Source organism: Sander lucioperca, chromosome 2, assembly GCF_008315115.2.
Source record: "Sander lucioperca isolate FBNREF2018 chromosome 2, SLUC_FBN_1.2, whole genome shotgun sequence".
In the NCBI taxonomy this organism is placed as follows: Eukaryota; Metazoa; Chordata; class Actinopteri; order Perciformes; family Percidae; genus Sander; species Sander lucioperca.
Genome location: NC_050174.1, coordinates 24,669,562 through 24,690,388, shown reverse-complemented (window position 1 = coordinate 24,690,388; position 20,827 = coordinate 24,669,562). Strand labels below are relative to the sequence as shown.

Sequence of the window (20,827 nt, the reverse complement as noted above, 5' to 3'; positions counted from 1 at the left end):
TGTGTCCCTGAGCAAAACACTTAACCCTTAATTGCTCCAGAGGCGTGTGGCCTGTGACATATATAGCAATTGTAAGTTGCTTTGGATAAAAGCGTCAGCTAAATGACATGTAATGTCATTGTCGATTAATCTGTCAATTTTAGTTTTGATAAATCGATAGTTCTTTGGTCTATAAAATGTCAGAAAATGGTGAAATATGTCGACCAGTGTTTCCCAAAGCCCAAGATGACGTCCTCAAATGTCTTGTTTTGTCCACAACTCAAAGATGTTAAAGTTGACTGTCACAGAGGAGTGAAGAAACCTGAAGATATTCACATTATATATTTAAGAAGCTGGAATCAGAGAATTTTTACTTCTTTTCTTAAAAAAATGACTCCAACCAATTAATCAACTATCAAAATAGTTGGCGATTAATTCAGTAGTTGACAACTAATTGATTAATCTTCTCCTGATGCTGATTGCTGTTTATTACCTTACCCTTATAGGATTATAAATATACATATATTATTTTAAATTGAGGGGTAATTATAGTATCCCCTCATGAGGGGAAATAATAATCCCTCATTGCACTGGAAACTTGTGTACAGCAGTTGCATTAGGTAAAAGTTGAAACAGGAAGTCGGCCTGTAAAACTGTGATGTTTCTTGCCTCATTTGACTTCTTTTTAGTGACGTCACTGTGTTCCCAGATTTGCGCAACTAAAGCCGCCTACACATGCCTTGTTTTCCTATGAGGAGAGGAAATGGAAATGACCTGGAGGAGGCGTTTCCCTTGTCGTGGCACACCGCTCGAAAATGTCGATAAGTGCTGCGCTCAAAGTCCATTCATTATTTCAACGTTGACATCGTTGCCGCTAACCTACCACAGCACAACCGCTGCGCTTTGCCTCTGGGACTGCAATATGCTCTGTACACCACCTCGTGGCTTTTCCTATGATCATGAGTAGGCGGCTTAACTTGATGAGTACAATGTCACTACTAGCATGGATGGCCATATCTACAAAAATAGGACATGGTTAATGATGATGATGATCAGAAAGCAGTTCAGGTCCAGTTTTAATCATTCTATCTGAACAAGCTTGACACAGTCTGTCCCTGAGCTCATGAATGCCACAGCAGAGCCTGAGATACACAACTTCCAAAGAGCATGAACACATAATGAGAGAAACACTTTAAATTCAGATAAATCTAAATGCTAATACAGCAGGCGGCTACGGGAATTAAATGTGCTGAAAGCAGGTAACGGTGCAGCAGCAAGATTGCAGTGCTCAGTGTTGATGCATGCAGAAGACGTGTTTATAAGGACCACCTAATGGTAGAGAGACCTTTACCATGAAAGCTTCAGCCCATAATGTCACTCTAACCAGACGGTTCTCATGAACCATTCGTACATATAGCTACGAAAAGTAATGCACTGTAATTTGTATGTACCTGGCTCACAGTCACCTTTTGTCGGCTAAACTCAAATGCAACGGCCCCTGAAGGGACCAGCAACTCGCAGTGCCCTGTACTCGGCTCACAGTCACCTTTTGTCGCATAACTCAACTGCGACAGCCTCTGAAACGGCCGGAACCTCAAGGTGACCAGTACCTGGCTCACAGCAACCCTTTCTCGGCTAACTTTAACTGTTAAGACCGCTAAACCTAATTGTCATGTGACCTGTCGTCACGTAACCAGCCGGCGGTCGCCTGATTTCGTAGGATATCATACGAATTGTTGTGCATGAGTTTTCGTACGATATCATACAAACCTGTTCATGAGAATGAGTTGCTCTAACCAGGCAGTCGTGTTTCTTCCTTTCAGTGCTGTTTTTCCTCTATCTGCTGTCATTCTATTCATCTCCATGCTGGTATAACCCTCCCTCCCTCCCCACCCGCTTGACATTAAGGTGTGTGGGCTGATTCTATAGGAGTCCAGCTAGGTGTAACCTTTCTTCCCCGTGGCACCTCACTGGGATCCAGGGCTCTAGGCTCAGCGTGAACTCTTGACCTCTTCCCGAAAGAAAATCTCAAAAAAACGCAGCTGAGGAGAGGAGAGGACAGAGAGAGTGGGTGGGAAAGCGAAAGAGCGCTACTGGACAATAAGCCCCCCTAGGAGCATAGTAGGCGGCCTCCCCAAGCCAGAATACACTGTCATGGTTTCAGAGACTGGCAGCCAGAGAGGGAAACCAGAGCGAGAGGGAGATAGTGTGTGTGTGTGTGTGTGTGTGTGTGTGTGTGTGTGTGTGTGTGTGTGTGTGTGTGTGTTCTTATTTAACTATATTCGTGGGCACCAAAAATTGGGAATACAGTATACTTGTGGGGTTCAGACAGCTTTGTGGGGCCAAAATGCTGGACCTCACAACTTCAAAGGACTGTTTGAGGGTTAAGACTTGGTTGTAAGAATTGGGTTAGAATTAGGTTATGGTTAGGGTGAGGGTAAGGGTTAAGGTTAGGCATTTAGTGGTGATGGTTAAGGTTAGGGTAAGGGGCTAGGGAATGCATTATGTCAATGACGGGTCCCCACAAAGATAGTGAAACACACTAAGTGTGTGTGTGTGTGTGTGTGTGTGTGTGTGTGTGTGTGTGTGTGTGTGTCGTTGTGTTTTGCATTCATACGCCCAGCGGTTGTTGTTACGGAATGAGACAGTACGTCAGGTGCCCGCAGGCGTCAATACGACCATTTCTATTATTCAGAGCTGATTAAGCGCTAGACCGTACAGCGGTGAATGCTTTTTAATGAGCTTTGAAATACAAGAGAGAAAGTTTGTCAGCTTTTGTTTGTCTGAATCTGCCCAACGGGAGGGAAGGAGCATATTTGCCGTGGTGATTTGATTAGTGCACTGGTGTGTGAGGAGTAGGTTACAACAATATGTGAGTGGTGGAATTGAAGAAGTTTATGTGCTGGTGTGCATATGACACGTGATAAAGCATTCCTTTTATGTTTTTGTATGTGAGTACAGTGTACATGCATGTATTATCCAAATAAATGTATGTGTGTGTGTGAATATACTGTATGCATGCATATGTGTGTGTGTGTGTGTGTGTGTGTGTGTGTGTGTGTGTGTGTGTGTGTGTGTGTGTGTAGTAGAGCTGCGAAGATTAATCGATTAGTTGTCAACTATTAAATTAATCGGCAACTATTTTGATAATCGATTAATCAGTTTAAGTATTTTTTTCTGGAAAAAAGTAAAATCTCTGATTCCAACTTCTGAATGTGTGAACTACGTGAATGGGAATATTTCAACAAGTCCTCCAAACCATACAACAATATGATATACCCACAGGAGCGTTTTCCGTCCTCACAGAACGTCGGTTGTGGTTTGGGTTCAAATCAGACCTTACTTAAGTTCCGGTTACGCATGTGACGCTCAAAGTGGCGTTTGTAAAGTAAACAAAAAAAACTTGCCGTTGACTTTTTATTTTCAAACTGGACATGAAGCCCACTCCCCTGGGTGAAAGTCCTGTGTTGGTTTATGCCATCCACCACCACAACCTGCCTCTTCCAAATTTGGCGCTCTTACACTTCGTCACTCCACTTCCTGCTTTGTTCCCGTCATTAATACTATAGCCACTATCATGTTGGGCTTCACGAAGCACTGATCAACATTTTCACCATTTTCTGACATTTTATAGACCAAAGAATAAAAAAAAAATCGACAGATTAATCGACAATGAAAATCATCGGTAGTTGGAGCCCTGGTATGTAGGAGTCTGTATATGTGTGCAGCAATTATATTCAGTATGTAAATATGCACCTAAAACAGTGTCAGTCTAAATATGTGTGTGTGTGTGTGTGTGTGTGTGTGTGTGTGTGTGTGTGTGTGTGTGTGTGTGTGTGTCTGTCTGTCTGTCCCCTTGAGCAAGGCTGATCGACCTGTGACTACATGGGGATCATGGAGTAGCACACACACACTTATATAATAAGTGTGCATTGATGAAAGGTCAGAGCGCTATCCCAGCATCCCCCAGGCCTGCACACGGGGCCTGCACATCAGACACAACATACGGCGGGCACAAGGGCAACCAGAGAGAAAAGGGAGAGGGAGCCTCAGATATACACACACACACACACACACACACAGACAGTTTGTCTGCTCGCACATACATAACCTGGTTAATGCCAGCTTTCTGAGGTAATCTTATTTCTTACATCTCAAGGAAACCAAAACCTGGTTTCCACAATCAGGTTAAAGGATTAAGAGAAATCTGGTTAATGTAGCTAGATAGGGACTCTCTCTCTCACTCTCTCGCCACACTCTCTCTCCAGACGTTCAACGAACCCCTTAGCCCAAAAAAAATGCTATTTTCATGCTCATGTTAACACTTTACTGTTCAGATGTTATTTTACTGCAGTGTTGGGGTTATTTTGTCCCAATCAATCACTAGTGACTGGCGTATCTGTCTGTCTGTCTATTTTAGTGGACAAAGAAGCTAGAAACAGTTACCCAAACGGTTGTCATGACGATGACAAAAATGGGCTAATTTAATCTGCTATTTAGTCAATTTACAAAATTGTGAAAAATGATTGGGTAATCATTATCATCTTATCCCAGGGAATCATTTCCAGTAATGAAATCTATTCCAGGGCAAAAACACTGCTCCTGGTTGCTGCATGAACATATATATATATATATATAACTGATATTTATTATATATCCCAGGCATATATATATATATATATATATATATACAGAGCTCAGCATAAGTGAATACACCCATGCTAAAGTTGACTAAAAAGAGGAATAAAAAAAAATCATCTTTTGGAAATTGATCTTAATGCCTTAATTAAAAAAATTAGAAAAACCTTTAAGGACACCAATTTTCTTTGTGAATGAATAATGTATCGTAAATAAATAAATGTAATAAGTAAGTACACCCCTATGTTAAAGGACCAATATGTAATATATTTACTGTAATAAATCCAAAAATGACACCAATGCCTCATCAGATATTAAGGAAACATGTTAAGCTGAAATATTATCTTTTCTGACAACAATGCTAATGTCAGTATTTTTTCTTTTTGAAATTTACGTTCCATGACGGAATTTATGTTTATGTTTTGGCCTGTGTGTTGTTATCAACGGCCCAGTTTGACAGCCAGGACGGGTTGCCAGATACACATGTAAAAGCGTAAACCCAGCGGCACACAAGCGAACGGGATCAACGGAGATAGTAACAGTTGCATGACCAGAGATATAACAAACCCCGGGTAAATATTGGAGATCAATTTGAAAGATGGAGACAGCTTAGAGCCCAAACAGACGCTGAGTTGGCTAATTTACTCCTGAACAGGTAAGCATTAGCTTCGGGCTAATTTATCACAGCTAGAAGGGCATTTTATGTAATTTAAACATTTGTGTACTCACATTGAATTATATAGCTCGAGTACCCGAGTTGGTTTCTCGCAAAAACAATTGAGACACAGCCAGTAAAGTGATCCAGACTGGTCCTGGCTAACGACGCCATGCTAACCCTGCTAACTGCTAACGTTACCGGAGTAAACAGCTGTTTACAACATGTACAATGGTGAGTTATTTTAAGCTAAGAGAGGGAGGCTGTGAATCGGGAAGAGAGGACCGTGAGTTTGCAGTGTGTTTAGCAATTGTTGCCGCAATTCTAAGCCAATGAAGTGTGTTCAGTCGTGTGGAATAGGATGGCAAGTTAGTGCTATTTTTAGCATTTCCTATCCTGGCATGTGGAGAGGACAGCGAGGTTGTTGGGTTTTTAGCGGTTCCTACTGTAATTCTAAGCTGAAAAAGTGTGCCTGTCAGTTTTGTACAGAGCTCCGCGTGAGCACGGGCTTTATGACTGTCAATATAGCCAGCATCTAATGTTAGCTACTCCGCTGTCTAATATTGTTGGATGCTGCGGTCTCAGCCTGGCAACCAACGTGAACTTCGAGTCTGGGCAGGAGGGGGCGGGGGAGACGACTCTCTCCAGTATTTTGAATTTGTACTGCAGTAACTATTTTTTTTTATTGGACCTTTAAATTCCCATAGAGGCAGGCAGATTTTTATTTTTAAAGGCCAGTTATTTCATGGATCCAGGATACTATGCATCCTGATAAAGTTCCCTTGGCCTTTGGAATTAAAATAGCCCCACATCATCACATACCCTTCACCATACCTAGAGATTGGCATGGGGTACTTTCCATAAGATCATCTCTCAATGCAAATCCAACCAGCTATTAGGCTAACTGAAATAGACTTACTGAAAGTCACGGCCTCCATCAGGCGTGCGTTTACGGCCACAGACCAAATGCACAGATGGTCCCGCTGTCCGATGAATTGGACGTCAGTCTCTCTGGTTTCATCTTCCCGCCCGTGCCTCCTCTTCTATCACTTCTTGGGGTCTGAGCAGGTGTTTGGCCCCAAGTTAGAGTCCAAATCAGATCCATTTCATCTGTAATCAGCTGAAGCCCCTGGCACTGATGGGAGAGATCAGAGCGCCGATCAAAGAATTATCAGCTGACCACGCCTGACCAGCCAACCATGACATGGACAAGGCGACGGGGGGAGGGGGGGGGGGGAGCAAGCAAGAGCTTCAGTAAGGATGAAAGGAGAGAAGATGGAGATTTGAAGGCCTGCAGAATCTCCCAGGGGAGACACATGAAAGAGCAGGGTGCTGGAGGGAGGCAGCAGCGCGGGATGCAAAGATGTTACACTGCAAACTCTCGTGGGAGTTTTATTTTTTTGATGTTTCCATCAAGTGGAAGTAGGTTGTTTAAAGTCAAACGTGGTGCTCCGTTCCGCTTCAGTTTGAGGTAATTAGGATGGGAGGGGAATTCCTGTCACCATGGGTAAGGAAAGTCAATGATATCAACTCGATGCTGTTGAATTGATCAATGCATTCTCATGAACGGGTTTGTATGATATTGTATCATATGCGGCAACAAAAGTTAAGTTTAGGCACCGAAATGACTAGCTAAGTTTAGGAAAAAGATCTTGGTTTGTATTAAAACACTCCGAAGGAATACACATTTCCTGGGTGAAAGTCTTTTGTTTTCCAACTTGAAAGTCCTGTGAACGCTTTTCGAACGTATAGTTCACGAGAACAGGCTGAATTGATTAATGCCTCGCCGCTGGTTAGCAAATCATTAATTGTCTACTGGAACATAGGGTCAGTTTCAGTAAATATGACAGAAAGTTAGTTTTATAAGTCTTACCTACTGCACCTTTACCATCATGTTAGACGCTATGGCACGATCACACACACAAACTCTTTTGCATTCATCTTCTGCATTCATACACATGCTCACGCTGCATGCATGATGCATGATCAAACCCCTCTTTGATTGTCAGTCTTTCATCCGCACACAGAGCTCTTTAATGTGAGTTGGTCAACATAAAGACTCAACCCACCCATTTGGTCACAGCGATATTCACAGACATGCTAGTTAATGCTATCACTTACATGCAGACTCATTCAGGCTTGATATTGCTTTAAACCATGCATGCACACTCTCATACACTTAAACACACACCGTACCTGCTTAAGTGTCCACCTGTGTCTTTGTACAAAGACTCTCAGATGCTGAGTACAGTGTGGGTGGTGTATGCATGTTTGATTGTCAATGGAGTGTCCATGTCTGCTCCATTAGCTTCACACTCTGAATAAAAGATCAGTTGTCTTCATCTTTCCTGTCACCGTATGGGAAAAAGCTTTTCGGTGCTATGTTGAGCTGTAAGGTTTTTGTTTCCCAGGTTGCACGCATGGCTCTGCAGCACTGTTTGAACAAGTGAGAAGAAATAGCACAATGCTGAAGTCCTTGTTGACTGCCTTCACTTCACATTCCACAAGTCATCAATTTTGCAGGGATTGCTGTAACATGATATTTTTTCATTCCGATTTCATATTCATTTTGCTCTGGACTTGAACCCTGGAACTTTGAAATCTCTTCTTTGATGCAACGTCACAAGTGGAGCCATTGTATATTTTGACAGTATTGTCATACAGAGCGACTTACAAATCTAAGCTGGGATCCAAATCACCAAAGTTGTTTTGGAGGAACCTCCCTGTTTATAAAGGCTGATTTTCTGATCAAAACGTTTCAGCTGTATAAAAACTAGGGGTGTGCCAAAAAATCGATTCACAGAAGAATCTAGATTCTCATTTGCAACGATTCAGAATCGATCTGAAATGTCCAAGAATCGATTTAATAAATAAATAAAATCAGCTGGCTGTTCGCCTCCATTTTTGTAACTAGCCTATCCGGGACGTCCGGATGTCACCACGCAGCCGGTTTTTGAACGTGAGCGGTAAATCACTAGAACAAAGAGGAAGCAAATATGGATGAGAGGGAGATCCAACCAGCCCCGTCTTCACTTAAAGCTAAAGTTTGGCGTAATTTTGGTTTTTACCGAATGCCTGGAAGCACTGCGCTGGACATGACACACACAGTGTGCAAGCTTTGCAAAACGAAGACCAAGTACTTCGGCAGCACAACAAATGCGCGGGCTCATATTAATAGGCATCACCCGGAGCTCAGCGACACAGAGCAGCCGCCAGCTGCAGACCAACGCACACTGCAGTGCTTCACGAAACTTCCTGCCAACTCCGAGAGGGCAAAAAAAATAACTCGGTCTATCGCCTGCTTCATCGCCAAAGACCTAAGGCCTTACAGTGTGGTGGAGAATGAGGGGTTCGTCTGCATGTTACAGACAGCAGAGCCAAGGTACACCATACCGTCCCGCAAGTTTTTCACTGAGACAGCTGTGCCACAGCTTTACAATGAGACTAAAAGAAAGGTCGCCAGTGCCCTAACCGAAACGACCAGAGTGGCACAAACATGTGAACATTTCAGAGACAGGTAGCTTAGGGGTAGTATTTTTCATTTTGAAAGAATCACTTTATTTTCATAACTTGACTGACTGAGAAATATAGATGTTTTTTTGTCTTCACCGGTTATGTTCTACATGATATTTGTGGTAAACTGCAACTTTCCTGGGAAATGCATCTATTTTCAACCATTTTGTATTATGAAGAAGCACTTTATTTTTGTTCCAACTTATTTTATAGCTAGCTACTAATGAGTAGCAATTGAGAACCAGACAATGTTTTTGATAAAAGGCACTTCCCTGAGAATTGAACTTAATAAATGTGAAAAAGACACTTTAATGTCTCCGTTTGTCATTCTGTATAGCAAAGCAGATGAGAGTAGATCATGATCAGAAACCCGATTAGAAATCATTATGGATAAAATCAAATCGTTTTGAATCAAAAATCTTTTTGAATCGAAAATCGATTTTGAATCGAATCGTGGCCTCAAGAATCGGAATCGAATTGAATCGTGAGATGGTAAAAGATTCCCACCCCTAATAAAAACCATTTAAATTGGTGAAATTATCATATGATACATCTTCTTCCAAGGCTGTCTGGTGGCTTCACAGACTCTCCGATAACATTTTGAACCACCAGAATACTAAATGAACTTGGGTTACAAATTATCACTTGGCAATGAATCCTTCTGTGTGGAAAATGTATCACGCTTTGAACTATTTATCTGTAAGAGCTCTCTTTGAAAGTTCAAAAAGCTGAACCGTGGCACCAAATGGACTGTTCCTCCTATAAGACCCACTTTTTTCTACTTAAGTGACATCCACTTCTTGTGTGATGGAGATTCCTCCCTAGTCAAAGGTAGGAAATGACCATCACCTTATCAAGTCATTCTTGTCTATTGTTTAGTCCTAAAAGTTTTTTACCAAACAAATGAAAAAAAACGCCATAGCGGTTTTGTTTTCGGTTAGGTTTATTTGTCTGTCTGCCCAATTTTCATGAAACTTAGTGGAAGGATGTACAGGATAGGCCAATGAAGAACCCATTACATTTTTTAACTTTCATTAACATTGCAAGATTGGGCATGGCCTTGGTAGAAGTCTGCGTTCTTTAAGTGCCCCTCTAGTTTAAACACGTTTTCAGTAACAATTTCCTCAAATTGAGTGCCATTTTCTGTATTCTAATGCCACATTGTGCTGAATTTTTCTGTGTTGTTTCAAGATACTGACACTCATTTCCAGAATGTTCTTGAAACAAGTTGATTTGTAATGAGGTTTAAATTATCTTTCTGCAGTGGCAGATGTTTTCACCTGTACTAGCAAAAGTCTACAGCCAGCCATGCTAGCAGCTCTGTGAGGCTGCACTTACAGGTGATTTGAGCTAAATGCTAACATCAGCATGCTAACATGCTCAGTGACAGTGCTATCATGCAGAGTTTCACCAGCTTAGTTTAGCGTGTTAGTATGCTAATATATAGCCTACTAATTAGCACTAAACACAAACTAACTAACTAGTTTGAAGATGTTTTTAATAACAATTTTCTTCAATTGAGTGCCATTCTCTGTATTCTAATGCCATGTGCTGCCTTTTCCTGTATTGTTTCAAGATACTGGCACTCATTTCCAGAATGTTCTTGAAACAAGGTGATTTGTAATGAGACCAGGTTCAAATTATTTTTCTGCACTGGCAGATGTTTTCACTTGTACTAGCAAAAGTCTACAGCCCGCCGTGCTAGCAACTCTGTGATGCTGCACTTACAGGTGCTTTGAGCTAAATGCTAACATCAGCATGCTAACATGCTCACTGGCAATGCTAACATGCAGAGTTTAGCAGGTTCACCAGCTTAGTTTAGCGTGTTAGTATGCTAATATATACTAAGTAGCACCAAACACAAACTACAGCCGAGGCTGATGGGGATGCCATTTGTTCTGCAGGTTTGTGGTCATAAACCAAAGTATTGGACAAATAAAAAGTTAGGGAATCACCAAAATCATCACAATTCATTCTGAGCGGGACATGAATATCTATGTCAAATATCCGTAAGTCCATCTAATAGTTTTTTAGGTATTTTCACTATAAACTACAAATGTCGACTTCATGGTGGCGCTGGAGGAAAGGTCAGTAGGATTTCTCCTCTGGGGACCCTAAACTCCTGCACAACAATTCATGCCAGTCGATCCTATAGTTGTTGAGACATTTTTCTAGTAATTACTTCTAGTCCTTTTATATCATACTTCATTCTAGAGAGTTAGTCTTGGTTTTAAAACTGAGATTCATTGTCCCACAATGCTCTCATTGCTGTTTCAGATGCTTTCAGCATTATAAATTTGTTGGGACATTTTTCAAATAAACCAATGTAGAAACCTGACTATCGGCAGCCTCAGAAACCCATACATGTCCAACCATGTATGCACCAGTGCTGCTCCTCCCACGATGATGATTACAAAGTGAGGGGAGCGCGGCATAAAAGTCCTGGAGCCGCTCTCATCCCACCGTCCACGAGGTGTGAAATCGTTTGATCCAGTTTGTTCTATTTAGGTGAAACAGCTTCTGTGCGTGTGTGTTAGAGTTTGCACTTGTGTGTGTGTTCAAATGCTCCTGGAGCAATAAAAGGTGGAGGGAAAGGGGAGGGGACGGGGTTGCAGGAAGGAAGGAAGGAAGAGAGCTGACGGTAGCTGTGTTTGTTTTGCAGGGAAGGGAGAGGGGAGATGTAGAGTGGGAGCAGTTCTTTAGCAGTCCGTCCGTACGTACGTGTGTGTTTGTTTTTATAGTGGCAGTTATGGGTCAAAGAACATTAAGTCTGTTCCAGTGTGAAAGACAGACTGGAGCGCGGTGGGTGATGTGCCCTAGCTCGCTGACCCACAAAAGGGTCAGAGGTCGGGGTTAAAAGTCAAACAATGCCTGGAAGGACTAGCAATCAGCTGGGACTGCACCAGAGGTCAGTGTGTGTGTGTGTGTGTGTGTGTGTGTGTGTGTGTGTGTGTGTGTGTGTGTGTGTGTGTGTGTGTGTGTGTCAACATGTGAGGAAGGGTAGGAAAAGGCTGCCAGGAAAGGAGGGTTTGGCAAAAGGAAGGGCAGTAAGAGGACAGCGGAAAGCATAGACACAGAGCGATGAAGAAAAGAGGACAGACAGATGGGGGTTGAAAACGTTCTTGCCTTCCTTTCTTTTTCCCTGACATCCGTTCACTTCGAAGAAACGACCCTGGTTTGCTTCTCCCTACGGGCACTCATCTTACCAACCAATAAAGTCGGACAAGAATACACACACACTGAGCACACACAAGCACACATTCAGGCCCCACGACAACAAAAAACGCCCACATACGTGCTCAGCAAGCCAATCAGAACATGTGACCTATTTCTCTGTATGTTTTAATGAGCTCTCCATTGTGGAGTGCTGACTAAAAGTATTAGGCTGCCGCGTCTCAGCTCATTAGCTAAACCAGGCTCAACAACAACACCAGCAGCTAAAAGATGATTTGATACCGCCTGCAGAGTTATGTGACGCCGCAGGACCTTAAAGAGGCCGCGGTGAGAGACTGAGCAAGTGAGTTAATTTGGTCATCAGGGGAGAGCGAGGCTGAATCTCGCTCCTAACAACACAACCAGGGATCATAAGTGCCCGCTTGATCGAACGAAGAAGAAAAATACATCATAGAGTGACTTCAGCTGTCTCCCCTGGCGTCCATAAAGTTCCCGCCGCAGAAGTGGCTTGCAGATTCACTGGGCAGTTTTAGCAGCACGGTGGAAACAAATGAAGAAGGCAACAACGCTGAATAGAAAACAAAATTGCAGCTAGCTAATCTGTTAGTTGATTGTTATTGCTCTATGGTGAATGGCGCAATTTCCAATATTGGCACTGTATGGAATCCCTGAGCTACATGCTATTAAAGCAGCTAAATGAGTCACACTGAACTGAGGACTGTTTTTAAAGGCTTTGTACAATTCCAATTTTAAATGCATGACTTTTAATTGTAACGGAGTACTTTTTTTATTGTGGTAATGCTACACTTACTTTAAAGTGAAGGATAATGTACTTTTATTTTTTTTATTACCAAATAGTATATACAAGTAGACCTAACACACTAAAATACTAAAAACAAGAACAAGATTCCAAATATGTTTTACTTCTTCCACCACTGCTTATGAGCCACACTGGCTCTGGGTTTGTTTATAAGGTTATTTTTCTTTTTTACAAGTGACATATTTCAGTAGGAATTTATTATGCAAATTTACATTTCTTGTTGTTTTACTACAATGGCATTGAGCTCCATCCAGACATTCTAATCCCAGTTTTATTGTGTGACACATTAAAGAATCTGTGGGAAAAGTATGTGATAATCAGTGTTGCCCACAAAAACACTCCTTGCATGCTTGCCAATAACTTCACCTGGTCCGTGCTTGTAAAATATCCACCGTGCACGGCTTCTAACCTAAAACCAGAGAATGTCTGTGTCTCTCTCTCTCTCTCTCTCTCTCTCTCTCTCTCTCTCCCTCTCCCTCTCTCTCTCTCTCTCTCTCTCTCTCTTTCTCTCCCTCTCTCTCTCTCTCTCTCTCTCTCTCTTTCTCTCCCTCTCTCTTTCCCTCTCAATTCAATTTTCAATTTTTCAATTTCAGTTGGCTTTATTGGCATGACATAATCAATACATCTGTGTTGCCTGGAACAAGCATAACAACAAACATACATATAAACAACAACAAGGTGTAAATACGTCTGATATAATAACACAAGCAAACAGGATAATTATGATATCATTGCAGATAATAAACAAATTCTGTGCATGTCCCTCAAAGGGTTCGTTGAAACAATAATATAAAAAAAAGAGAAAGAGAGAAAAATAATAATAATTATAATATATACAATTCTCTAATTATTTTGGCCTTATTTTGTGGCAGGAGAAGACATATTTAGCTGCTAGCCATGCCGTGCTTTTATCTTCCCCTAATAAAAAAGGAAGCTGTTTGTCCTCAGTGTAGGTAGTGAAGCCTGGAATGCGTTTTTCAAATAAATATTTGGTTCTTAAGTCTTCATATTTGTAAGTACATAAGAAATGCAATTCTGTTTCTCTCTCTCTCTCTCTCTCTCTCTCTCTCTCTCTCTCTGTTTCTCTGAACCAACAGGTGCATGAGCAGTAGAGCGAGGGGAGATTGTTTTGTTATTTTTAGAATCAAAATAGTATCAAAAGAAAACATCAGAATGACGTGCATACACATGAAGCATTGGGAAAATAAAACTAAATGCCGTGCCGAACTGAAAAAGACAACGGAACAAATCCAATGCAAAGTAGTGTATAAAAATAAGTTCACACTAAAAACATGAAAGATATTGCATACATTTGTTTTTCATAGCTTTTTTGTTTCGTGAGGAAGAAACCATTGACACATACAGTATAGTTCCATTTCCTTCATACATATAAAGAATTGTTTTTTTTGAAATATTACATTGGTGAATGTGGAATTTGGCGAGAAGTAGTTTAAGATTAATAATGAAAAATGCAGTAGCGTCTTTGTCACTATAATCATAGCAACCAAAAACAATATTTCTATAGTAAATCTGTCCACAGCTCAAACATGGATAAGACCAAAATAAATAGGAGCGAGTTTCAGGATGTTATTCACAGAAAGAGCAATTTCCATCTATGCCCCTCTTTGGATGGATTTGAAAATCAAAAAAAATCAATGTTTAGTTTGACGCTTTGGCTAGTGACAAACAGTTGTGCTCCGTCAGCGGAGGAGAGGAAAGAGAGGGAGATGGACTCCAAGAAAAGCAGAGAAAGGCAGCAAACAGAGGAAGAGGAAATGACAGTGAAGGGTTTTTTAAGCTTTTCCTCAGCTCAAGCCTTGTATCCGCTGCTTTGCTATCCTCTTCCTCCTCATCTTCCCCTGCAGTGTTTACACACTGCCTCTTCACTTAATCCGGCCTTCAGGATGCCCACTTCACTCGGTTAGCTTTCAGCACAGAGACAGAAGGATGGATGTTGAGGGAGAAGAAGAAGAAACAGAAAAAAACTCCTGCAAAGTCTCCAGACGTGTTTTTTTTTCTTCTTTTCTTACTCCATAACTCGCCCACCAATTCTCTCATTCTTTCAACCCTTCATCCCTCCCTCACTCCTTCCATCGCAACCTCTCAATCTCAGTCTGGGCTCACTCAAGCATTGGCCGCCAAGGCCTCCAGCATCGATCCAATAAAGCCGGTAGCCGCCACTGCGAGGCTTGAAGAGCTTTCACCCAAACCCAGCGTTTAATCACGCTCATTAAACGGCACACTGCTATGATCTGATCCAGGGGTGGAGGGTGGCTCTTCTTATTTTCCTCTCAAAAGTGTAATCAATAACAGTCACTGTGGTTGGACATGGGCACACACACACACATGCACACACCCACACACACCAACGCACGCACGCACACACACACACACACACACACAATCTCAATTACCTCTCCTGCCAATCCACTATACCAAATGTTTTTTTTTATGCCAGCACTGGAATTTAATATTCATATGTGGGAATAGATTAGGAAGAAAGAGTAGGAGAGATGCAATGTGCTACATGTACAGAGGTATTTTATTTTTGTGCTGGGTTAAAGTAAATATAGTTGACATTTTGTTGCCCAAAATCAGAGTCAGTGGGTTCCCTTCTCCAATGAGCATGCATCATCAAAGGCGCCATTTCACTCACTGATACGCAGTGCAGAAAGCTTACAGAAGGTGTGTGTGCGTTTCTGCGTGTGTGTGGACCTTTGCATTTCAACTCTTATGAATACAAACATTAAGAAAGACCCATCATTCCTTATATCTGCAGTGGTGAAGTTAAAGTTCAGTAATTGGTTTAGTGTTAAGGTGAGAGTAATTGGACTTGGTTTAGATTATGATCAGTGAGTTGGAGATGCAGTGGGTTTATTATAGGTCACCTTTAAATTAAAGGGTCAGCTCACCCAAATTTACTACTAAAAGAAAACATCTTGGTATTGTTTTTGTTTTTTCACCATTCCCAGTGGTATCTCGCCATGCAGATAGTTTGGGTTTTTACGTGCTGAGGTTTGAAATCTCTGGGATTTCTGCTGCCATTTGAATACAACAGAAGTGGGAGGATTTTAGCTTGTGGCACTCATGGCATTTAAAAATGACATTTAAATGTAACAGTGACATCTCTTTGCAGACAGTGTCTTGTGCAGGTACTCGAAAAAATCTGATTGGAACTACTTTCTACCGAGAGAGAAAAAGGTCTCTGTGAAAACCATGGACACAATGTTTTGTAGATTAGGTCTACTTCAAACAAAGTGCTAATCAGGTTATGGAACACTATCTAGAAACCCAATTTCAGATAGCATAATCATGTGGGGCGGCTTCTGACGATTTTTGTAACCTTTAGAAAACAGACAATCCGATAACATACATTTAATGTACAATTTTTCGCGTTCAAGACCATGAATGCCTTCGAGGATAGAGTGTGGTCTGAATCAGTGCTATTAATTGTCGACTAAGACATGCAAAAGACTCGGGGATGCAGCCAGGAGGAGGTTATGACAGGAGGGTTGTCGCCCCGCTTTTGAGTGTGGTCATTTGAAATAGATACATACACTTTGGTCATAAGATGAAGTCAAATGAAAGGAAAACAGAAACACCATTCTGAGATAGCAGTTTTAATTTCAAAAGGAAATGATGATGATGATGATGAGATATATATATATATATATTCCAAGTGGAAACATATACTAGAAGAAAAGCAATGGCCCTAATACAGAGCTGTGGGGTACAACCCGAGAACAAATTGTTGTAAAAGATGGAGAGATTACAAAAGGTATTGTATTGTATTGTATATTATTGTGATATTGTTACGTGGTTTTATGTTCATGATCTCATGAACAAAACAATCAAACAAACGAAGCCTTTACCCAGTGTTCATGTACTGTATACTCACGACTGACTGTTTTCCATATTCACACAATCACAGTGACACGTTATATCGTCTATATCCACGACGTTCCGCTTTCTTTGTGTTGGAATTTTAAAGGGTAGGTTAGGGTAAATCCAGACAGCTAGCTAGATTATCTGTCCAATCTGAGTTTTCTGTTGCATAACTAAAACAACTTTTGAACATACACGTTCCACCAAAACAACTTCCTTCCCGAGACTATTTTGCAGCGGCTCCTTGCGATGCTTAGCGCTGCCCATGACGATTGTGATTGGTTCAAAGAAATGCCAATAAACCAGAGCACGTTTTTCTCCCCATCCAGGAATGCTGTGTGGACTAGCCAGACCCTCCTCCGCAGCGCTGTGGAGGAAGGTCTGGCAATGAGTGACTAGTTTGAAGCATGCTGAGGCCTTTGGTAATGGGGACAGGTCCTCCAGTTATTTTCACACTTGAACACTGTACTGATAAAAATAAATGAATATATCTAAGGCTGTTCACGGTTTAACTTAACATGTTGCACCTTGAATTACCATGTTTATGCCGCTAATTGATGTCACTGAGTTCACAATAGCTAAGTAACGATGTGACATACGGTAAAAGTTAATGGGCTGGCAGGTCCTCACAAGCCTACAAATACTTGAGTGTCATTGTAAGCGTGTAAGTACTATTTTTATGTAAAATTCCTCCTCTGGCGCTGTGCATCAGTCTCAGCAGCAGCAGCAGCAGCGTAACAAGTCAATCATCCTGTGCTGTTATTGGAGTATAATGTCGCTCTGTAGCCGCACACTTGACATGTTCATTAGGTATAAACCAATTCATTTACAACACAGTGCTATTGGATTGTCCTTGCCTTGACATTCATTTCTCAACACTTTGTTTGATGCATTGCCAGCACCAATTACCTTTGATAACTCAGCCCCAGTTTAATATACTGCTGCTGAATTGGCTTGACAAGATAAGCTATTTTTTTTTTAGTGGTGATAGCTGGATTGTTGCTCACAGTGAGGGAGGGATAAAAAAACAACCTTCCTGCATAACCCCCCCCAGCCAAAAGTCATTAATAAAATGTTTTTTTTTTGTTTTTTTTTTGGCAGACACACACACAGCGGCACACACACATTGATTACAGCGTTGTCTTTGTTTGCTTTAATGATTTGCATAACTCATGTTTTACATTATTGTACATTTTGATGACCATGTTAAATTTCATAGTACATGTTTTTCAAAGTGACAAATGTGTCTTTCAGTGCAGCTTGAATGTGCTGAACGTTTTTTTGTGTGGCTTTTTGAAAAATGTGCAAGTTGTAAATACTGTTACTGAAAAGAATGGATTCTTCAACCGAGCCAATAAAGGAAGTGAATTGCTGCTTCCAGCTGATGTGTTGGTTTTTCTTTCTCTCGGCAGGCTGCCAGGAGCCAGGCTGCTCTATCCAGTCCATCTGATCAACTGATTGATCCCTCGATCCATCACTTCAACGCCAGTTCCGACGAATGGGAGCTGACAGGGGAGCCATGGCCGGGACCAAGGTCTTGCTCCTGGTGTTCCTGGTTGGATGGGAGAAGTCGCTGGGTCTCAACTGGAACCCCATCCCACGCAAGACTGTTCGGTACCGAGGTGAGTGAGCAGTGTATTTCCAGCTGATAGAGGAGTTCGACCTCAGGGGCCACTGAAACTTTCCAGAGAGAACCAGACTGAGAATTCCGTTAGGTAGTGGCTCCTTAAAGTCACAATATAACAAAAAATACATTTCCCCTGTGTTCGTGTGTTCATTTGACTCCTGTTACATGCTAACCATTTTTATATCAAAATCTCTCTATTTTCTCTTCCTAAAAATGTAAAAAAAAAAAACATTTTTAATGACTCATCCTGAACTTGCGGTAATCACGTCCAGGTTAGCTGGTTGCCCCAAAGGGGATTTAAGCTAGCAAAGTAGCTAGCAAACTGGTATCTTCACACAGACAGTTCCTAGGATATTGCTCTGCTAGCTACCTACGAGCTAACGGTGAAGTGTGTTTTTTCTATGGTGGGCGAAGTAAAAATACTCAAAAATGATTTTGTTAACATATATTGGGCAAATATCAAGAGATAGTTGAACAGTTAACACAGGGACACACAATTAGAAGTATAATTTTTTATTTCACTGTGTCTTTAAAGGCCTGTTCACAGTGGTAAAAACCTTGGTTACATATAGTGACTACACGCAGGGCTAGTTGGTGAACTACTGTAGCTGGCTAGCTAGCAGCCGGAAATCTGAGCTTCTTTCTATTTTCTCCAAACTGGGCCGTTGCTGGACTCACTAACTGTCAGATACAAGCAAGCTTGGTCAATAACAGGACAAAATAATCACACGGTTCATTTTTTTGGGCTTTTCCAATTTTGACAGGACAGCTAGGTGAGAAAGGGGAAAGACATGCAGGAACTTGTCACAGGTTGAACTCGAACCCTGGACCTCTGCGTCGAGGCATAAACCTCTCAGAATATGTGCGCCTGCTCTACCACTGAGCCAACCCAGCCACCACAAGGTGTATTTAATGAATTTATACCATTAACTTCTATCTCCTTACAGTCTGACTAACTGTCCCAAACCATTCCCTTTTTAGTGGATCAGCTTATACTCCGACAGACGGGTAGTAAATAAAACACAGCAACTGGCTTACATAGCTTCTATCTGTTCTCTGTTGTCTCAAAGATCAGTACTATCAATACGGCTTGCTATTGGTGAACCTCCAGATTTACATACACCAAAGTTGAACCTGGCACAAAACATTTACTTTCCTGCCTTCGACCAAATGCACGGAGGCCAGGCCTCAAGATGGATTTTAAGGATGGCGGCAGTTGATAGAATCCTCCACGTTGGCCTTGGAACGATTTAACTGGTCAGACATCTGAATACAAAAGCAGTAATTTCAGAAAAGTATTCCATTACAGCAACCAGGGAGGATTTTCCATTATATCAGAGTTGGATGCTTTCTGATTTTGTGTTAAGAGGTCGACATCAACCCTCAGTAAAACAATACATCAGTCTAATCCTAGGGCTCAACTGCATTTGCACTCTTTATCTCGGCCCTCCTCTGCAGCCAGACCCGACTTTCTTCACAGAACAATGCCAATTGTTGCAAGCTGAGAAATAGTCTTTTTTTAATCCCTCAAAGGAGAAGTGCTACATTCTCTCTCTTGGGGATTAAGGGAATACTATAAAGAAAGGGAAAAAAATAAGGAAAAGCTCACCTCTCTGTACCACCTATTCCACCGTTCATCCCATATCTATCTCTCCATTCCCTTCTCTTCCTCCTCTGTTTGCCTTTTATCTTTCCCCTCCCCTTTTTTGCTTTGTATGCTGCAGCTCATCGTATGAACCCCAAATGCTCTTATGGCGTTTTCACAAAGAGCTCAGATTTCAGCCGCTCTTGAGGAGAATGGCACTTGGTGGCGGTGGGGTGTGGAGATATTTCAAACCCAGCTTTCTCATGCCCTCCCCCCTTCCGCTTCTCCTTTTTTTTCCATACAGCCCTCCTCCTTCCTCTCATCTCTCCATGCTACAGTCATCACTGGTGTTGTGGTGGCATGTGAGGACAGAGGATGGGGGGCGGAAACTATCGATAGGGTGTCGATACGTTCTGGGGAAATGCTCCAGTACTGTGTAAGCAAAGCCAGTGAGCGGCCCAGATTTTGCTGCACTTTGCCCAGAGCACTCTTGTGGTAAAGACACACCAGACAGGGCCAACAGGGACAGCTACGCACTCATGGTCTTATATGGAAGGAGCAAAACAAATGCACAACCTAAAAGTATCTAATTTTGAGGATTTTCTGAAAAAAAAACCCTGGCTGTAGAAACAAATCATCTTTGGAATAAAAGCCTTGTCATGAAACACGGGAGAAGGAGGATCACGTCATTTCTATCGTACTTGATTCAAGTGTGGCACTTCAGTGGAGAAAGATTCTTGACATAAATTGATTTGCATTGGAAACAAGTGGGATTATTTTACACGTTGACAGCTTGCTCCACATGGTTAGAGGGAGAGAAAATATGAGATTTTCAGGCTCAATACTGGGTAAAATGACTTATATGGAAGGGTGCTTGCCACGGTGCTGAGGAGGAGATAGGCGAGAGACGAAATGGAAAAACAAAGCTGCAGAAAGAGTGTGGGGGGGGTG

The 20,827-nt window shown here is 41.7% G+C and overlaps 1 protein-coding gene and 1 long non-coding RNA gene across 3 annotated transcripts in view; one reads left to right on the top strand and one right to left on the bottom strand.

Moving 5' to 3' along the window:
- LOC118493852 overlaps window positions 1-20,827 on the bottom strand; it is a 210,705-nt gene that overhangs the window by 60,996 nt on the left and 128,882 nt on the right. The window lies entirely within an intron of this gene.
- Window positions 1-20,827, top strand: part of sema4c (sema domain, immunoglobulin domain (Ig), transmembrane domain (TM) and short cytoplasmic domain, (semaphorin) 4C) — a 114,145-nt gene that overhangs the window by 41,803 nt on the left and 51,515 nt on the right. For both annotated transcript variants that reach the window (XM_031300580.2, XM_031300579.2), the window contains one exon: window positions 18,077-18,286. In XM_031300580.2, the coding sequence (XP_031156440.1) occupies window positions 18,163-18,286 (124 nt within the window). In that variant the 5' untranslated portion in view covers window positions 18,077-18,162. The remainder of the gene's footprint in view (window positions 1-18,076; window positions 18,287-20,827) is intronic.